Here is a 19,779-nt window from a genome sequence, read left to right as displayed (position 1 = left end):
ACCCCCTCACCTGGCCGTGCTTGCTGCTTTCCTGGAGGAAGCTGCCCAGAGCACGGTGCAGGTCAGGAACGGGCGGCCAGAGTTTCTGCTTCACATTACTGGGTACGGAGGAAGGGGCATCGAAGTTACCCTCAGACTTGGGGTGCCCTAATGCCCCGTGCAAGGTGCCCAGGCTTGGTGCTGGAGCCCCCGCCTGCCCCCGGCACAACCCTTTACCTGTAGAGGGAGGGGAAGGTGCAGCGCAGCCCCAGGAGCACTGCTGAGAAGAGCAGCGGCACCACCGTAACACTGGGGATGAGCCAGCCTGCATCGGAGGAACGCTGGAACTGTAGCTCTTCCCAGACCCACCACCTCTGAGCCCTTCGCAGCTCCCTGCCCGGTGCTCCCCACCCCATTTCCAGCACTCTCCGCCTCTTGCCGTCAGCCGTGTGGCTCCTGCGGCCGCAGCCTTCAGCCCTTACCCGCATCAGCCACGGCATCAACCACAACGGGTTCGGACCAGGCGCTCCAGCTGCCCTGGTACCACGGCCCGCTGGGCTGGGCCCGCACCTGCGCGTGGTAGCGGGACCCTGGCCGCAGGTCCAGGACCTCTTTCCTCGCTGCTCGTGGAACCTGCAGGACCTGCGGGGCAGAGCCGAGCCGGAGGCATGGCTGCTGGGGGGTGGCACCAAGGGGCGGGTCCCGCTTTGCCCGACCGCGCGCCTGCCGTGTGCCAGCAGCGGAGGTGGGCAGCGCTGCTCGGGGTATCCTGGCCAGGCCTTACCTTCCAGTCATGGCTGTTCTCCATGGCATAGCGGACCTGGTAGTCCAGCTGCTCTGCCAGCAGCTCCAGGGGCGGCAGCCACTGCAGGCTCAGCCTGCCCTGCGACACTGCTGCCTGCACAAGCTGTGGGGCATCTGTGAGCACTGTTGGTGTTGGGGACAGGCATGTGTCGCTCCTGTGAAATGGGACATGGGACACTGTGTCCCCTGTGAGCCAGGCAGGGGCAGTGGTGGCACTGGGACTCACCAGCCTGGTGCAGCCAAAAGGGCTCCTTGAAGTAGCTGAGTGTGGGCAGCATGTGGGTCCTGGTGACATTCACCAAGACGGAGATGGCACTGCCAGTCTTGGGTTGGAAGGTGCAGGCATAGGTGCCCTGTGGCCCCTTGCTCACCTCCTCACACCGTTGCCATGCATCTTCCCTGTGGGGGGAGTGGGGAGCCAGTCAGTCCCACCAAAGCATACTCACAGCCAGCATTCCTCCTGCACTTGCCCAGGAAAGCTACTGCTGCTTGTTGTCAGAGGTGCAATGTGGCCAGGAGAGGTGGTGAGGAGGTATGAGATTGGTGGTGGAAGGGCAGGACAGAGCAGGGTATGGGGCCCAGTGTGGCATACTGGGACACAGTGGTCCCTGGGATGTGCCTGCTGTAGTGCCATCTGCCTGCCATGCCCCTTACCTTGTGCCAGCCCCGCTTGGAGGTGGCCGGTAGAAGAGCTGGTGGGAGCCGTGGGGCTCTGCAGGGTCCCAGCTCCACTCACAGCGCACGTGCCGCAGGTCGGGGGTACTGCAGCGCAGCCCAATGTCTCCTGGGCAGGGGAGAGGCAGGACAGGGAGGGGGCTGCTTCCCCTTGGCCCCCCAAAACTTGGGAGTCACACCTTGCCTACAACAGGACCCCCACCCCCTGCAGCCCCAGGCGTGGGTGCCTCCCTGCTGTTCCTGCCAGCACCCCTGCAGAGGGGATGGCTGCTCACCAGAGGAGTGGGGTGTCTCAGCAGCCAGAGCCTGCGACCAGGGCCCCCAGACGCCGTCCATGGAGGTACCATCGGGCTTGCTGCGCACCTGGATGTGGTACCTCACCCCTGGCTGCAGCTCCCGGAGCACCACCCAAGTGTTGGCCTGGACCAGCCTCTGCAGGAGAGGGGCCAAGCTGAGGAGCAACTGCAGGCCCCAAACCCCCCTGCCCATCCCTGACCTCTCTGTGTACCTGTCCCAGTACTGGGGAGGCTGCCCTGGGTGTGTGGGTGCTGACAGTTGACTGCATGGAGGGGTCCCCAGGGTGCTGCCGACCGGGGTTCAATGTGGTGCTGCAGGGCATCCCTGGGGAGCTGGCAGGGCAGCACTGCACCTCGTAGACGAAGAAGTTTGGGAAGTCAGCGAGTGGTGGCTGCCATGACACACAGAGCTGCCCTGCAGCCCCAACCCAGCGGGCTGTGATGTTCACTGGGGGAGCAATGAGACCTGCAGAGAACATGCCCGGGTGTTTGTCCTCCTGCAGCAGCCCTGGTGCAGGCAATGCCTGGTCCTGCTGGGGGACACAGGGAAGTCCCTTCCCAGGCTCCACCGCTCAGGGAGTTGCCAGCCCCCGTGGCAGGCAGAAGGTCAGGGGACTCAGATCTGGGGACTGTCCTGTTGTCACAGGGCATTGCCCAGTGAAAGGGACTCACCCACGGCATCCACGCTGAGCTCCCGCCAGTACTTTGTGTGGTTTGTGGTGGCATCCAGGACGCGGAGGTGGAGCTGGGTGAAGAGCCGCACGTCCTGGCTGGGGAAGACGCAGACGTGTCGCTTCCCGCCAGCCCCACGGGGCCACGTGGAGACCACGCACGCTGTGGGCACATTCCTGAGGAATGGAGAGCAGGGTCTTGCAGCACCTCACACCTCCTGCCTCGGGCCAAGCTTGAGGAGAGGCAATGTGGGGCACAGCACTGAGACCTTGGTGTCACCAGCTCCGTTCCCATGCCATAATCCACTGTAGGGCACCATCCCCATGGGACTGAGGGACAGCCAGGCCCCAGCCCTGCTGCAGGGTGTGCAGTGGCTGCTGAATAGCTTCCGTGGGCTCTCCATCTCTTCTTGCAGCTTGGAGCCGCTGGGATGGCCCAGATTGCTGTGACACCCTGACCCTGCTGTTCTCTGTGCAGCAAGGAGGAGACTGGGCTGTGTCCCCACCATGTCCTACCTGCTGTACCAGTAGTAGAAGTGGCACATCCCAGTTGTTGTCTCCTCCTCGTCCCAGAAGCAGGTGAGGTCCTCGAAGGAGCGGGAGAAACAGAGGATGTCCTCGGGCACGCCTGCTAGCAGTGCAGCGTCTGGGGGAGTGTGGCCATGAAGGAGCCCCTGGGCACAAACCCAGCCCCATCTCACCTGCTTCCACCTCAGGCACGCGGGGCAGCCTGAGCACGGCCGTGGCACGGGTGCTCTCCACAGCTTGGCACACTGGGGAGGGACATGGCACCCATGCTGGCTGCTGGCTTGCACCGGGGTCCTGGCTGGTGCAGAGCTCCCCCCCGGCCCACCACGCCCCCTCCTCAGTACACGAGGTCCTTGAGGACAAACAAACATCCCGAAATAGCCCTGCGGTCGGAGGGGAGCTCAGGGCCCAGCGATCAGGGGGAAGCACCACTGCCCTGCTCATGCCGGAAGGTGCACGGAAGTGAGATAAGGAGGAGCAGCACCCCAGGGAAAGGGAAAGGGCCTGGGGGCTGGTGTGGGGGCATGTGGTCCTGAGCAGGGGGGATGCCCAAACCCCTACCCTGGGGGTATGTCTGTCCCTCTCAGTAAGCTGTGCTCCCTGTCACTACACGGACAAACTGCAGCATCACACCCTGCAGGATCTCTATCTGAAGCACTGGTAGCTCTGCTGACATATGGGTGCCTGCCCTTGTCGTGGAAGAGGGGACAGCCCTAAGTTGCATATGTGTGATGCACAGGGGTGGTCTTGCTGTCCCCAGCTTTGCTTCAGCAGTCCCTTCTCCCCCCACTCCCTCTGCCCTGTGACCTGCTCCAGCCCTCTTCCTCCTCCTCTTCCTACTGGCATTTGCTGCCTTCCCCAGGGGTTGCCCCCAGCTTTGGGACCCCACAAGCCTGCTGCCAATGTCTGCTGCATTTGCTGAGTGTATCCATTCTCTGCTACACACCCCTGCACTGCCAGTTGAGCCCACCTTGGGCAAAGAATAAGTCATAGTTCCCAAGTATTCTTGCCGCCTTCTTGGTGTCCTGCTTGCCCTGTCCCTTCTCTTGCCCTGACCCCCCAGTCCTGTTCCTCATTTCCCCATGTATTGCCTTCTTCCCCATGCCCATTGTCCCATCTCTGCCACAGCCCCCCCACCTGTTCTTCTCTTTTTGCCCCCATTACCCCACCCCAGGCCTCATGCTAGCTCCAGACCTCACTCAGCTCCAAGCACCAGGAGATGAAGTGGCCAGGTCCCAGCAGCTCGGTGGCACAGGGACCCACGGCATCAGTGGGAGCCCCCCCTGGTCTTGTGGGCTATCAGAGCATCTTTGCTGAGCACAGCCCATTTCTTAGGAAGGGCAGCTGCCCAGCTCTGCAGCCCGCACCAGCCATGCCTGGGCAGGGCTGCCAAGCCAGCGGAGGGCTCAAGCCACAGAGCCCTTTTGCAGAGGCTGTGGGCAGAGTCCAACCCTGACCCTCTTCCCACTGCCCCTATGGGGGTGACTCAAAATGTGCTCCCAAGTCTGTCCTGGCCAGACACCTGGGGTGGGGCTGGAGAGACAAGCAGGAGATCAACAGGGTTTTATTCAATTAATGCTTTTTATGATGTTACAGAAAGTTCTAAACGGGCTAAAGAGTTGCTTAAAGAATGCATGGAGAATGAAACAAAGTTTCATTCTGAAATGAGACAAAGTTGGGGAATGGCTCTGGCAGGTGCAGCGAGCCAGACTGGGGCCAGCTATCAGCTAAGATGAGGATGTCCCACAGGACAGTAAGATCATGACAGCAAGGCTGGTGCAGGAGCCCTGGGGTTAGCCTGGCAGTGCCACTGCATTGCCTGTGGTGCAGAGATGTACCATCAGATGTTAACTTGAGTCTTGTTCAAACCCTCATCATGGCATAACTCTGAGAACTTCTGATGAGTGAGGAGCCCCTCTGCTACCTGAGCAGTACTGGGAGCACCAGGCTGTCGTCCTCAGGGACAACCCATGGGCAGCCAAGCTCTGCTTGCAGAGAGCATTGATGTTCCTTTACTCCAAGCATCTCAGGGTGTCCCACTGGTGAGAAGCACGTTCCATTGCTCACCCTGAACACTCCCTGCACACCCTCCTGGAATGCCCCCTTCCTAATCCCATAGATTTTGGCTGCTGTGAGGTGCTCACTGCTCACACCTGGCATTCTAGCTCCTCCCTGGCCCATCCTTTGGGGGAGAAAATAGCCCCAAGGACCTACCTTGGGATGTCACTGGCTCAGGGGCTGACGGTGGGCTGCAGAGGCTGAGCAGGATGGCAGGGAGCAGTGAGAGCTGCCAGCCCTGGCACAGGCAGGCTGCCATCCTGCAACCTGTGTGCCGGAGCCACACGTGCCGCACTCGGCCCTTCCCGGTGTCCTGGGAGCTGCTGCGGCTCCTCCAGGCGATACCTTTATCTGGGAAGTGGAGGCTGTGCAGCTCAGGAAGCCTGGCTGGGGGCTCCCCCCACCCCATCACCAGCACTTCTCCCTGCCTGAAACCACAAGGCCACAGCCCCTCTGCCGCCAGCCGCAGTGCCAAGAGAGACTGCTCCTATCAGATAGGCGGCATGTTCCTGCCCTTGTGGCTACTGGCATGCTGGGAGGATGGGGTAGGAAGAAAAACAACCCCCAAGAAACTGGGGAGGCCCCTGTGTGGGGCAGGGCAGGCTGTTGGGGCTGCTGCCACACGGGAGCATGGGATGTGGCACAGCTGATCTGCCTCCATGGTGTCCTGTGCCGCCCAGCACTGGTGTACTCCAGGTGTGCTCTGCCAGCAGCACCATCTCTGTGGCTGTGCTGGGAGCAGAGCTGCAGGCACAGGGGGCAAAGCCCTCAGAGGTGCTAGTGCTGGTGGTGCAGGAGCAGGGCCACCACAGTGAGGTCCCACAGTCATGCTCAACCTCCTGCCAGTCCATTACTTCTGGTGCTGGAGGGTCTCCCACCCTGCCAGGGCACAGCACTATTGCACCAGCCAGGGCACAAGGAGCCACTTGCACATGTGTCTCCTGTGCACCAAGGCCAGGTTTGCTTCTCCAAGCCCAGCAGCTGAGGACAGCATTAGAGGCACTGAGAGAAGCGCAGTGCCAGCCCCAACTTGCCAGACAAATTTTGTCAAAAAAAGAAGACCTAGGTGTGAGCAGGACTGGTGACACTGCCCCAGACAGTGTCCCCAGCTGGGAGCAGAGGGGATGCAGAAGAAGTGGCACATGTCAGGCTGTTTGTGAGGGTCAGTCCCCATCACTGATTCACTGGGGACCTCAGAGATGGGGCAGAGCTGCAGTTCACACCAAAGAGCACAGGACCCAACTGGAGGAGCAGGGCCATCCCTTTAAAGACCAGCCAGCTGACGGGAAGCTGCAGGAAAAATTTTTAAGCATGCAAGAGGCAGCTGGGCATAGGAAGGACATAGTCTGTTCTCCATATCTGTTTGGGGACAAGACCAAGCCTTAAATTGTGTGTGTGGGAAAAGATCCCAGTTGGATTCTAAGAAAACCCATCTCCATGCCATGACGAGACCCAGGACTTGTCTGGGAATGCTGGGACATTCCTGGGGATTATCACAGGACCCCAGTGGGAACAGGATTCTGAGGAGTGCCCACCACAGCAGCAGATCCTGTTCCCCAGTGCTGTCAGTGGGGCAGAGGTGGGTCCCCACCAACACTCCTCTGGACCCAGCTGTTGTATGATCTTTATTGTCCATAAGGCAGAGCTGACATCTCCAAAGGGCCACTGCAGAGCTGGAGGCTGTGCACAGCCAACATTGTCCTTTTGCACCCACCAGGGTGGCCCCATCCCATGCCAGCAGTGCTGCTCACAACCCCTGGCACCATTTCAGGCCCAGAGCATGCTGAGGGCTTCAGCTGTATTGCTGCTTCCTCCTCTTGCCCAAAGCTTGAGCATTTGTGTCCGTGGGCATAGGCAGTACCCTGGCTCCTGAGGGAGGCCCTCTCCTGCCTGCTCTGCTGCCAGCACCCTGCTGCTGCTTGTCCTTGGGGGCCACCCCAGTGTGTCCCAACAGTGTGGGGCTCTCAGTGGCTGGCACCATGCCAGGGAGGAGACGGCACAGTCCTGCTGCAGGGAAGGCACTCTTGGGAAGGGCACTGCCATTTGGCTGCTTGGCCCTGGAGAGGACGAGCAGCCCCTTGTCCCCACAGCACTGTTCCAGCAGGCTGGGGCCAGCGCAGCCTCACGCCTCCTCGGCAGTGGCATCAATCCCCGCGTAGGTGAAGTTCTCGAACAGGGCCATGTTCACATAGGCCTGTGGGGGAACCCCAGTTAGGAGCCAGTTGTGAGCATGTCCACATGTACCTCCCGTCCCCACTAGCATGCTCACGGGCACTGTGCCCTGTTATCTCCCTGCACCCAAAAAGTGATGGTGGGGTTAACCCCCATACATGGTTCTGCTACCACTCACCTTCCTGGCCTCCAGCATGCGGATGAGCTGCATGGAGATCTGGGCGAAGGGAGGGCGCTCGTAGGGGCGGTCCCGCCAGCACTGCCGCATCAGCTCGTACCTGGGGGCGGAGAGTCGTGGGTGGCTCAGTGAGCACGGGAGGAGAGGGGACGGAAAAGCTCCTTGTGGGAGATGGGGGAAGCAGGCAGGAAACTAAAGCCAAGGAAAGGTGTTTGGGTGTGGGACTCCATCCCATTCCTCAGCCACAATGCACAGGCAACCAGGCAGAAGCTACTGAAAGTCGGTGGGAGCCCTGTGGGGCAGTGGGGTTACATGGTGCCACCACCAGCCCAGACTCCGTCCACTTACACCTCGTCGTCGCAGTTACGTGGCTTCTCCATGCGGTATCCCTGCGGCAGCTTCTCATAGAGCTCGGCACACGTCATCCCGCAGTACGGTGTCCCCCCTGCAGCCAGAGACACCCAGGGGCTGAGGAGGTGACAGTCCCTAGGGTGTTCCCCCCAGGGCCCCAGGATAACCAGACCTACAGGGACCTGAGGGAAGGCAGGGGACAGGGAAGAGCCTTACCCAAGCTGACAATCTCCCAGAGCAGGACACCGAATGACCACCTGAAAGGGGAGGAGCCGAGGCTGAGACAGAGTGCCCAGCTGTGCCCCGCTGATGGGCACAGGGCAAAGCCCAGGGTGGAACAGGCAGCCAGGGCTTGGGCTGAGCCAATAGCTCCTCAGGAAGATGCACCAGCATCACCTCCTGCCCTTGCAGCACCCAGAGCAATAGCATTGCCTCTGTGACTGCACCAGAGGGGGTGGAGGAGGCCACAGCTGTGCCCCAGCCTGGTGCCCCTGCCTGCAGCACTTACACATCGCTCTTGGTGGTGTACACGCTGTAGTTGAGGGACTCGATGGCCATCCAGCGAACTGGCAAGCGGCCCTGGGGAAAGAGAGAGCCACCATCAGGGCTGGAGGGGTGCCTCTTGGGGGGAAGACAACTGTGATCCAGCCAGTCTTGCCATGGTGGGTCGGTCACACTGATGGTGGGCATCCTGCCCACCACACTGGTGCAGGCCCCATGGGGATGTTTCACGCCTGGCTCACCATTGTCTTCTTCACATAGACCTCCTCCCCTCTGGAGAGGCCAAAGTCAGCAATTTTGGAGGCCAGGTTTTCTCCCACTAGAATGTTTCTTGCTGCCAGGTCCCTGTGAATGAACTGAAAGGGAAGAGCAGTTAGCAGGAGCTACATTCTCCCTCTGGCTGGTCCCAGGGACCTCATGCCTCGATGGGAACCCCACAGGCCTCAGGGAGAGAGTGATCTGAGGGGCTTGCTGGGATGTACCTGTTTCTCACTCAGGTACTGCATCCCCTTGGCCACGTCTGAAGCAAACTGGAGGAGCTGCTGGGATGTGAGGGTGGAGGCGGTGCCGTGCTCCTTGGCAAAGGCTGGGTCTGTCTCCAAGACTCGGCTTTTGCGGAGGAAGTCGAGGAGGTTTCCATATGGAGCATACTCAATGGCGATGTACAGGTAGCCTGGGGGGCAGGAGGAGGTTGGGCTACTGGGGCTCTCCCCAGCAGAAAGGAATAGAGGAATCAAGAGCAGAGGTTGTGGGGCAGGGTAGAATGGGACAGCCCTCACCCTTGTTCTCACAGGCACCCAGTAAGTTGATGATGTTGGGGTGATGGCCCAGTTTGCACAGCACCTCCAGCTCCCCAGCAAAGTCCCGATGGTCATTCTCTGAAGCAAACTCTGGAAGCAAAGAAGGGATGAACACCTCAGGCTACAACAGAGACCTTTCCTCTGCCTCTCTGCAAATGACTCCTGATGCTCCCCAGCACAAGCATGGCCCAGGACACAGCTGCAGCAGTCAGCCACCCTGCCTGCCTCCCCCAGCACTCACCTTTCAGCATCTTGATAGCTGCATTCATTTTCAGGCCGTCCTTTTTGATCATGGCCCTGATTACCTGCCCAAAATTGCCCTCCCCAATCATGTCCTCAAACTTGATGTCTTCCCACTCCAGGATGGGGTAGCTGAGGGGCTCAGGCTGCGGCTTGGGCCGGCGTGTGAGGGTCAGGGTCCCCGAGTTGAACTGTAGGATGGTCTCTTCCCCCTGGCAGATGGAAGCAGGTGAGGTTAGAGGCACTGGGCACCTGCCCGCCCATGCGGCAGTCCCAGCAGGACAGGAGTCATGGGCAAGGGTGGGCTCCGCACCCTCTCCGTGTGGCAGTGAGGTCTGGCTGCATCCGGGCTGGAGGCTATGGAACGTGACCTGGATCGGGCTGGGACCTGGGGAGCAGGGGACACGGTCCTGGCGGGGCAGGCGGCACTCACCGAGCCAGACTGGTACGTAAAGGTGCGGCGACGGTGGAAAAAATTCTTCTTGATGAGGAAAAGTGCCAGGAGAGCAAAGAGGATGGTGAAGCAAGTGACGGACACAGAGCCAACAATGGCCAAGAGCAGCTGCTGGTCTGTTCCCGCCTGCTCAGTGCCCTGGCTGCCCAGGCTGGGCGGCACGCTCAGCACTCCTGCCAAAAGGAGGGATGGAGGGTTGTGGTCCATGGTCAAGCCCTGCCTGGCCTGCACTAGTGGCCAACCACCATGACAGCAGCCCTCTCCCAGCACCAAGATCCCCAGTGAAGATACCATAATCACATAATCTGAGCTCCTGGTGCCACAGTGGCACAGAGGGGAAAGTGTCACAGCCCAGCTCCTGACACTCTGAACCACTGGTTTCTGGACCTCCAACCAGCTTTGGGTCAAGCCATTATCTCCCCTCATGCTGGCTCTGCTCTGCTCCCCAACCCCTTGATTCACACCCCGCGCTGCCCAAGGCAGAGTCACTCTGTAGGTGCTATGATGTCATCATGCCACCCCTGCCCCTGTAGGATGAGGAGGAGCAGGTTTTCTTAAGACATCAAGAGTTTTGATCTTGGGCTGCTGCTTCAGAGCCACGCTCAGAGGTTGCCACAAGCACCCCAATCGTTCTTTGCTGACCAGAATCTGAGCCCAAGCTGCAGCAGAGCTGTGAGCCCCCTGCCTGCTGAGACACCCCTCTCACCGTCCCCGAGGGTCTTGGCTTTCACGGGCAGGCTCCATTCCCCTGGCACATGGGAGTTGGCACGGACACGGAACTGGTAGCTGGTGCTGGAATTGAGGCCCCCAACGATCTTGGTGGTCTCGGCGCCACTGTCAGTGTCAATCCACTGGGGTTCACTGGTGCCTCCCACCTGCTGCAGCTCCACGATGTACTTGGTGATGCCCCCGTTGGGGTACTCGGGCACCTGCCAGGAGAGCCTGACCGCGGTGTCGGACACGGGCTCTGCCGAGAGCAGCTGCGGGGAGGAGGGCCCTGGGACCAAGAGAGAAGAGTGTCAGGCCCAGAACAGGGCTCCTCGTGCTGCTGGGGCTCAGTGCTGCTGTTAGGATTGGACCCTGTGGATGGCAATGGCAACCAGAGCCAGGTCAGCTTTGAGGGATCTTCAGGGACCTCTGGCCCCTGCTTGGAGGTGGAGGTGCTTTCCAAGTACCACAGTGAAGCAGAACTGTACTCCCATATGTTCCAGCCACACCAGCCACACCATCTGAGGTCTAAATGCCTGTATATTGACTAGCTCTTGTGACATTTTATTTCTTCAGGCCTCCGTCACATACTGCCTGCCCACCACCTCCTCTGAGCCCCCTCCTGCCTGCCCACATCCCTAACCCCAAATTTCCAAATCATACAAAGCTCTCACAAGCAGAGAGCAGAGGAAACCTGTCATCCCTCAAGCCTGATGTCTATCAGTCCTCTCAATGTGTACTGTATGGTGCCAAGCCCCCCCCAAGGCCTCATGCATGCCTTTCCCCTTGGCTGCCAGAAAGCTTGGTCAGGCTGGTGCTCCATCTCTGCATGGTCTTCCGCCTACTCCAGGAGCTGTGTGTGTGTGTGCCCACAGGTGGGACTGCAGGGCTCTCCAGGCCCTAGAGACAACACAGCAAAATTACCTGGCAGCAGGGTTAAAGCAAACCAAAAGGGAAATATTTTCTTCATGCAGAGTATAATTATATAGAGGAACTAGTTGCTACAGGATATTGTAAAGGCTGCAAGTATAGACAGGTTTGAGCAGGGTGTAGAGAACAGATCTGTTTGTAAGCATCACTCATAATGACCTGAATGTCACATTCAGCTTAGGATGCTTCTCAGCTCCTTGGTGCTGGAGACTGCAGGGTCTAGTGAGGAAAGGAGGGCCCATTTTCCCCAAACAGCTGGGATAAGGAGCAGCCAGACCTGGGGATGGCTGCTGTTACAATTATAACTGATTTATCATTGTAATTACCTGTTACAGTTCCCAGCATTCCGCTGGACCCACCTTTACTGTTGATCATGACCTTGTAGGGGTCAGAAGGTGGCCCCAGGCTGGTGCAGTGGTACACCAGCACCTCTAGCCTGTACTCCTTGTTAAACTCCAAGCCCCCGATGCGGGCAGAGAGCACAGAGATGGACGTGATGTTTTTCTCAGAGACCAACCGCCTTGCAGAGTCAAAGAGGTGGACAATGAACCCATGTGCTGGCTCATGGTTGCTTGGCAACTTCCAGTTGACATGAAGCATATTTTTCTCTTCTACGGACCAGCCTTCAATCACAGGTTTGACTGTGGGCTCTGCAAACAAAAGGCAGCAAAATCCCATGGCACATCAGCTGTGAGACCTTTCAGGCTCTGTGCTGTGCAGGGTCAGGGTCAGGGTCAGGGTCAAGGAGATGGAGGCTCACCAAGGCAGTCAGTCACCATGATGGCTTCGGGACCCTTTCTGCCCTCCCCACCAGCCCCTGGCCGGCTCAGCTGCGCCTTGACGATGTAGGCGGTGACTGGCCGGAGGTTCATGAGGGTGATGTTCTCGCTGTTGTCGACTGTTGGCCAAGAAAACATGTCAAAACCATGCCTATCATCCACAGCCTGCCCTGCCACCGGCATCCTCCTCAGCATCACCACAGGGGGCTTGGTATGGAGACATTTGCCCACCCCAGACCTCACCCTCTCACACACAGGCTCTATCTGTGTCCCCTAGCCCTGCAGGCACATACCCACAATGGATGACCATGCTGAATTGTCATCCTTGGGCTTGTAGAAGAGCTTGATGGAGGTGATGGGTCCGTCACCAGAGAAGCTGTCCACAGGTGACACCACGAGCTGGCGACTCTGCTTGGCCAACAGCCGGGGGGCGCTCAAGGGCACTGGTGGCACTTGGGGGGAAGAAGGGAATGACACTGGTGGGACTGGGAGCAACAAGGAACAGAGCACAGATACATCTGCCACCTCTTGGCTCCTTCCAGCTTTGTCAGGAGAGTCTTTTATAATCACCCAAATCTGTCTGCTGGCACTGTAGCTGACGATGGGAGGCACCCAGTCAGGCGCAGGGGTGGTATTGCCACACCATGCTGACAGCCTCCCCCAGCAACCCTGGCTTGTCCTGCCCATGCCGCCACACTTTTCTCACCTCGGATATTGACCTTGACTTTCCGGCTGTCCTGGCCCCCGGTCGTGGAGACCCTGCACTCCCAGAGCCCCGTGTCCGCCTTTGTCAGGTGCCGCACCTCAAACTCACAGGTTATCTGCTTCGGCTCGATGATGGTTTTGATGACCTGTGGCACAGAGGGTGCTGTCAGCCCCTCCACTCTGCCCCTGACTCAGCCCCCATGAGTCTGAAGCTGCCCAGCAGCTGCAGGTACTCTTGAGGGAGCTGTCAGCACGGAGATGGTGATGGGGCAAGGGCACGGGGCAGTACCTTGAGCACAGTGCCGTCAGCCTTGCGCAGCTCCACGCTGTCCCTGGTGGGCAGTGGGTTGCCAATGGCCACGCAGCTGATGATGGGCTCTGAGCCCAGGTTGAACTCCAGCTCTGAGGCCAGCTGGATGATCTGGGGGAACCGGTCTGGTACACAGAAATCAACATTAGGGCTGGCCCTGCTCCTCCCCTACAAGAAAGCCTGGCACCTTTTCTTGGAACCAGATGCGGCCAGACTGTGGTGCCAAGGGAAAGGTGATGGATGCTGTGGTCCAGCTCTGATCCCCACCCCACATGCTGGGCTCAGCAACATTTTCAGCACAGATAATGATGGGATCCAGACCAGATGTTGCCCTTGCAATGTCCTGGTTTCTACAGACTTGGAGTCTAATTCCGCAGCCGAGGGGTCCTGCTCAACCAGCTGGTGAGACCAATGGCCAAGGGCCCTCCCAGCCACTGATGAGGAAGGAGCCAGCACCCACAAGAAGGTGGGGGATGGAAACCTGCCACAGCCCTGTGCCAATCTCACCTGACTTCTCACAGTGCTGCCCATGCCAACCTGCGGGGCAGACACAGCCACTGAAGCGGTTACAGCTGCCTCCATTTTGGCAGGTGCACTCCAGGGCACAGTCAGGGCCGTAGAATCCTGAGGGACAGGCTGTGGGAAGAGAAGAGCTCACTGCTACCCCTGGCCATGGCACAGGACCACAGAGACAGCAAGCAGCTGATGCAGGCAGCAGTACTGCTCAGCCTGTGCTGACCCTCGGATGTAGAGAGTGTTGCGGAGGTACTGCTGGAGAGCAGCCAGGCCCTGGAGGAAGCCCGGCTGGGTGAGAGCTGATGGACACCTATGTCTCTGTACCTTGGTCGCAGCGGGAGCCACTCCAGCCCGAGGCACAGGAGCAGCCATAGGGGTCAAGAAGGCAGAAGCTCAGCCCCCGGCAGCCCTGGGCTCTCTGGCACGTCTCCTGGCAGTTGCGGCCAAACTGACCTTCCTGGCAGGCTGGAAAAAGAAGCATGGTCTGCCCTCACCCACCATTCGTCCATGCACTTACTGCTGGTGCATGGCACAGAGCTGGCTCGGGTGCCCAAGCCCCATATCACCACCTCGAGGAGACATGGGACCCATGTGGCTGGTCCAGCCCCGGCCCAGAAACAGAGGGCACTGAGGGTGGGGGGGTGCTGGGGATGAACACGGCATTCCAGGACACAGTGCTCAGGTCTAGGGGTGCAAGAGAGCCCCCACATATGCTCTGGGCACAGCACCCAGTGCTGCGCAGGCGGAACCCACCTCTCTCACAGCGGGTGCCCATGAAGCCTGGAGGGCAGATGCATTCACCAACGTGGTCGTGGCAGATGCCGCCGTTCAGACAGTCGGGACAGTCCTTGTCACAGGATGGTCCCCATTTCTTCGCAGGGCAGGCTGCAGAGAGAGCAGAGAGGGCCAGAGTGCCACCTGCCACAGGGCAGGGTACAGCTCTCCCCAGTCCCAGGCAGCCAGGGCCCTGCTCACCTCTCACGATGAGGCGGTAGAAGGCACTCCACAGAGGGCTGTCCCCCATGAACGTGGCACTGTAGACACCGTTTTCACTGACACTGACATTGGGGAGTGTCAGGACTACGTGGTCATCCTGCACCTCACCCCGGTCCGTGGTTTGGTAGTAGGTGCCTGCAAGGGGACAGAGGGTTATCTGTGACCTCCTGTGCCCCAGGGCCAGTGCCAGGCACCAGCTGGGAGCAGCTGCAGCCTTGTGTCTGCTCTTGGAACTACTTACCATTTCTTTTCCACATAACATCTGTCTCCTTCCTCTTGAGGATCCTGGCAGAGAAGGTCGCCACCTCGGCAACATTCACAGACTGTGTGGCCTTCACTGGGAAAAGGTGGGCTGCAGAGGAGGAGGAGGCACAGATTGCACAGCAGTTACTCCCCGAGGACGCTCACACCCGAGGGCAGTGCTGACACCTGGTCACACCAGGACACACCCTGGCATGTTTCTACTGGAATGTCATGACACATCTCCCTGTCTGCTCCATGTTGGACCCAGGACCCCCTAAGCCTCTGCAGGAACTGGGTTCCCTTCCTGGCCCCTTCAGCCCCTTCAGGCATACACTAAGGAATGGGATTTGGCACCCTGCCCTCTGACCAGCCCACCATCTGCACAGGACGCTGGTGGCAGCAGTCTGGGGAGGTGACATTTGGAACAAGTGTGCATGGTGCACCCCGCCTGCTGGTGAGGTGTGGAGTGCTGCAGGCAGGGAAAGCAGGGCAGGGGAGGGGAATTAAGTGTGCAGGAGGCTGCACTCCAGCCCCCAGGACCAGCAGCCCTGTCATGGCTCTTTTCCTGATTCCCCAGGTGCTGGGGTTTGCAGCAGCAATGAACTCCTGGAGTATTAATGTGAGTCAGCCAGACCCCAGCCTGAGCACAAACAGGGCTATAAATACTTTAAGGCCTGGGAAACCAAGCCCTGGGCGTGCCAGGACAGACACAAAGGAGGACACAGGCGGCTGCTGGCTTTTGGAGCCTGGCAGTACTCCAGCTTGCACACACTAAAAGGAGCCACGCCAGGCTGGAGCTAAAACACATCTAGCCCTGTGTCCTGCCCCTCTGAGGCCAAGGGCCAGGAGGAAGCAGCACATGCTGCAGACGCCCAGGGAAGGGCACCGCAGGTCACACTTGGGAGTCATTTCCCAGAATCGCCTCCCCATCTATCCCTCTAGTTGGGATCTTTCTTCCATGGACTTTGAAGCCCTCAGTGGTGGGCTCACAGATATGCCCTCACTCTGTTTCAATCCACCTCACTCCCTGGAATGAAAGGCAACAGTTCCCTGGGGACCCCCAAACACAACGCTTTGCATTTGTGCACACCCAGTTACCTGTTACTCCATCACTGAAGCCCTCCCAGACTACATCTCTCCCCTCTCTGTCACTCCATAGTGCATTCATCATCTCCCCAGGCAGCTCAGGGACAGCAGGCAGCATGGCTGCTTGTTCAGCTCTGCACCCACAGCTGGTGACACACATCCATGCAAAGCCATGCCAGTGGGAACTCCCTTGTGTGACAAGAACTGCTCCTATTCCTACTCTCCCTTTTTTTAGTCAGTTATTTACCCATGCAAAGATCACTCCTGCCACCCCCTGGGTGCAAAGTTTCTCTCAAAGAACCTCTGAAAGGGAGTTTTCCCAGTTTTCTCCAGGAATTTGAGCAGAGAGTATCAGTTTTTCATAGCATCCTCACTGCTGCCATCCCAGAGACCCTACCACTGCAAACTCTTTCTCAGGGACCACACCACCACATATTCTGCTCTTTATTACAGCTTGTGCTATTTTTCCAGGTTCTGACTTGAGTTTTCAGGCCTGTAACTCCCTACCCAGAAGTTTTAGGAAAGTCTGGTTTCCCAAGGGCAGCAACACAGCCTTGCTCACCACACACCCAGCCTGGTGATGCTGTGCTGCTCCATTCTGCTATTTATCACCTGTCTCCTGCTAACAACAGTGGCATTTTAGACAGATCCTCCAGAAAATTTTCCCAACCTTTCCGTTGTACACACAGATACAAAAATTTTTAAAATGTTGGTTTTCTGCAGTTGTTTTTCTGGGTGTCTTTCTGCTCTGGAAAGTGTAAAAGATAGTTTATTGACAGATTTTAACACTTCTGAAATTGCTTCTCAGGATCTCTTTGGTTTGCTTTACTTTGTTTTTTCAGTAATGCTTCCAAAATTTATCAAACTTCCTAAGTTCTTCTCCATGCATGACCTTTTGAGAGCTGCCAGCTTTCCTCTAACAGCATTCCCCACCCACTGTTTAATCACCCTGGCCTGTTTTGGTGTTCTCTCAGGCTAAACAGGAGAGATGGCACACACCAAGCCACTTCAGTGGGTTCTGTATCCAGCTCTCCTGCAATCATGTAAATTTTTTGCTTACTAATTCCTTTATTTTTTTACCTTCTCCTCTAAACAGAGCAATAGAAGCTTCTTAGAAACTTGTGAAAGAGACACTTTTTGGTGCTTTTAACTCCCACAGGGGCTCCTCCAAAGCACTATTTCAGCCTGGCTAAGTGGACCCAGGAGTGGGGGCTGACTGAGAACACCCCACTGCCCCAAGGATGGAGCCCCAGCGTCATCACCTCCACCCATGATTTATAAACAAAGACATCTAGGGGTGCAGAAATCCCTCTGGGCTCCTCACCCCATGCTGCTGGTCATGTCTCCCACATTGTCTCCATTGGCCTCTGCTCCATTCCTCAGTGCCACCCTGCTTGCTCAGACAATCCAGCTCTGTTTCCAACAGGACCACTGCCATTTTCAGCTTGAACCTCTTTACAAGGACAAAAGCTGAGTCCTGCTCCCTGGGGAATGCTTAGGCCACACCAGCAGCCTCTGTGCCCCAGCTTGGAGACACTCAATCTCCTTGCTGAAGCTGGGTCTTAACACGGACAGGGAAACTTGTATCCCCTCCTCCTATTCTGAGCAAAAGGACAACTGTTTTAGCTAGACTTTCTTAAAAAGAGCTAGAAAGCATTCTGAGGCAAATATCACAGAAAATTTCAGCCCTAATAGTTTTGCAAAGTCTCAAGCACAGAGAGGGGAGGTTGGAAGGGTAGTGTGGGAGTGTGCTGCCCCAGGTGGTGTCCCTGCTGCTGGTCAGCCCAGGGAGGCCCTTTGGATCCTTATGGCCCAAAATAGGAGCAGGAGACAAGCCCAGCACAGTGCAGTCTGGCAGTGCCTCTCAGCCAGCCCCACTGCTGGAACAGTGATGTGCAGCCCCGGGATGGTGTTTGTCCAGCACCTGGGGAGGCTGCCAAAGATCTGCCCCAGCACTACCTCCTCCCCTTGAGCCTGTGGTGGGGTCATGGACTGGCATAGCTCCAAAGGGCTACCCCCTGCTCTGGTTAATGATTTCCAGACTTCACAGCCTCCTCCAAGGGCACTCAACTTCCTCTTGGACCTTGCCCTTCTCCCAAGCCCTATTATAAATACAGACACCTCCTCCATGGTGCTGGACCATGCTCCTCCAGCTGAACATCCCTTCCACCTCCCTTCCATCTCCCCGCCACTGGGGCTGGTGGACCCCAAACCTAGCTTATGGGTCACCACTGTCCCCCCACGTCCCTGCCTGGTGCTGGGATTGTGCAGCACAGGACAGGCAGGTCCCCTGTGCACCCAACTGGCAGGCAGGAGCCTCCTGCTGCCCCCAGAAGGCACTCACCATTGTGGCTGTTGTGCACATAGACCACCTGGGCCTGCTCGGTCGGGGTGCGCCCCAGGCAGTAGAGGATCCCCACCAGGTCAGCCTTGGAGAAGCCCCTGGCCTGGACTTGGTTGCTGCGGTTGCGGTAGTTTTGGAAGCCCATTTTGGGGTGAGTCATCACGATCTTGTTCTCCCGCTCGATCTGCAGGTAGCTCACATCGTGCTCCCCCACGACGCAGGAGAGGAAGAAGTCGGAGTGGGACAGGCTCTGCACGTTGGCGACCAGGGTGATGTCCAGGATGGCCCCTGGGGTGAGGGAGCACAAGGGTGCATCACAGCTGGGCAAGAGCATGGCCACACCAGCCCTGCCTCGGGGCCAGATCCTGTCACCCAGATGTCTCCCCCCTTCCAGGACATTTTTGCTACCCCCAGCCCAGAAGGCACAGCCAAGGCAAAGCAAGATGCATTGCAGACACATTGGGATGACATGGTGAGCATTTCTGCTCTCCTTTTGGAGACGCCAGCTGGATCAGCTCCCCAGCATGAGCCAAGCATGCATCAGAATGTGATTCTTGGGCTGCCTCTCCTTCCATGTCAGAGAGAGACAGCCAGGGCCCTCGGAGAGCTCCAAACGGCTGATCACAAAGGGACATTTCCTCCCTCCCAACCCTGCTCTGATGGCGCCACTGAGCTTCCACAGCTGCCTCTTCCCACCAAGCCACCCTGAGTCAGGGGCTGCTCACTTAAGTCAGATGAAAAGGAGCAATTTACCTGCCAGATGTGGGAAGAGAAGTAGAAGATAAAGCTGGAGTCCCATGTCCTTGGAGCTTGTTCCAAATCTGGCAGAGGTCAGAAAATCCCCAGCATTTCCTGGCTACGGGGCTCAGAGCTGGAGGCTGTGGCTGCCTAGGAGCCCCACGTGAGCAGCAGCTCAGGTCCGCTGCTCCCTGCCCATGTCCCCCATCTCTTCTCCGTGCTGTTGCTTGACTTCCAGGGCAGCTGGGACCACCTCTTGTGGCGCATAGCCTGGACACGGACTGAGAGATGCCCCCGTTTCTCTGGCTCCGTGGCCAGCCAGATGCTCAGGAACAGGGCTTGCTGGCCAAGGGGCCCCGGGGCTCCCCTGCCTGGTGGCAGCTCTTCCAGGGAAAGGCACCCGCCCACCCCTCCAGCGCTAGGGCTGCGTGCTCAGGGTTCCCTGAGCCATGCTGAGCCCCTAGCCTGGGCAGGAGGTATCCCGACCCTGCTTTTCGTCCAATGTTCAGAGCGCCTCATGCCCCAGCCCGCCCGGACAGCGGCATCCCCATCCCCTCGTTGCAGCCCCGTGGCTGATGGCTGTGGGAAGGGCTCTCTGGAGCAGGGAAAGGAAAGGGGCCAAGGGGCCGTGGCTGGCGGCGGCGGCGGAGCCAAATCCTGTTTCCCATGCGGCGTTTCCTGCTCTCCACCCATTGTTTGGAGACGGCCCTGACTCCA

At 58.5% G+C, this 19,779-nt stretch overlaps 2 protein-coding genes across 5 annotated transcripts in view; both read right to left on the bottom strand.

Moving 5' to 3' along the window:
- MPL (MPL proto-oncogene, thrombopoietin receptor) overlaps positions 1-5,420 on the bottom strand; it is a 6,285-nt gene extending 865 nt beyond the window's left edge. Inside the window, exons 1-11 of the mRNA XM_031058666.1 lie at positions 5,168-5,420; positions 2,942-3,071; positions 2,427-2,602; positions 1,967-2,220; positions 1,734-1,890; positions 1,438-1,567; positions 1,010-1,182; positions 764-906; positions 462-621; positions 217-304; positions 3-98 (exon numbers count right to left, since the gene is read on the bottom strand). Coding sequence (XP_030914526.1) covers positions 3-98; positions 217-304; positions 462-621; positions 764-906; positions 1,010-1,182; positions 1,438-1,567; positions 1,734-1,890; positions 1,967-2,220; positions 2,427-2,602; positions 2,942-3,071; positions 5,168-5,420 — 1,760 coding nt within the window. The remainder of the gene's footprint in view (positions 1-2; positions 99-216; positions 305-461; positions 622-763; positions 907-1,009; positions 1,183-1,437; positions 1,568-1,733; positions 1,891-1,966; positions 2,221-2,426; positions 2,603-2,941; positions 3,072-5,167) is intronic.
- A 1,095-nt stretch (positions 5,421-6,515) lies between these two features.
- On the bottom strand, positions 6,516-19,613 carry TIE1 (tyrosine kinase with immunoglobulin like and EGF like domains 1). 4 transcript variants are annotated; one of them, XR_004081945.1, is made up of 24 exons: positions 19,078-19,613; positions 18,325-18,612; positions 14,893-15,003; positions 14,631-14,786; positions 14,409-14,540; positions 13,980-14,120; positions 13,647-13,775; positions 13,119-13,264; positions 12,831-12,975; positions 12,418-12,576; positions 12,106-12,243; positions 11,705-11,995; positions 10,414-10,704; positions 9,567-9,880; positions 9,255-9,465; positions 8,993-9,103; positions 8,696-8,886; positions 8,456-8,569; positions 8,221-8,291; positions 7,929-7,969; positions 7,710-7,806; positions 7,362-7,461; positions 7,062-7,205; positions 6,516-6,694 (listed from the first exon to the last, which is right to left on the bottom strand). XR_004081945.1 is itself a non-coding variant. In XM_031058724.1 (23 exons), exons 1-23 carry the CDS (start codon positions 19,121-19,123, stop codon positions 7,134-7,136), a joined length of 3,495 nt encoding a protein of 1,164 aa, XP_030914584.1. In that variant the 5' UTR covers positions 19,124-19,612; the 3' UTR covers positions 6,624-7,133. The 4 variants fall into 4 exon arrangements, 3 of the variants coding, with proteins under 3 accessions (XP_030914584.1, XP_030914585.1, XP_030914586.1); XM_031058724.1 differs by having other exon boundaries at positions 6,624-7,205; positions 19,078-19,612; XM_031058725.1 differs by having other exon boundaries at positions 6,624-7,205; positions 9,687-9,880; positions 19,078-19,612.
- Positions 19,614-19,779: the final 166 nt, after the last annotated feature.

This window comes from Geospiza fortis, unplaced genomic scaffold (assembly GCF_000277835.1).
Source record: "Geospiza fortis unplaced genomic scaffold, GeoFor_1.0 scaffold333, whole genome shotgun sequence".
Classification (NCBI taxonomy): Eukaryota; Metazoa; Chordata; class Aves; order Passeriformes; family Thraupidae; genus Geospiza; species Geospiza fortis.
Note: the sequence above shows the minus strand (reverse complement) of the source record. Positions and strands in the feature narration are given on the sequence as shown.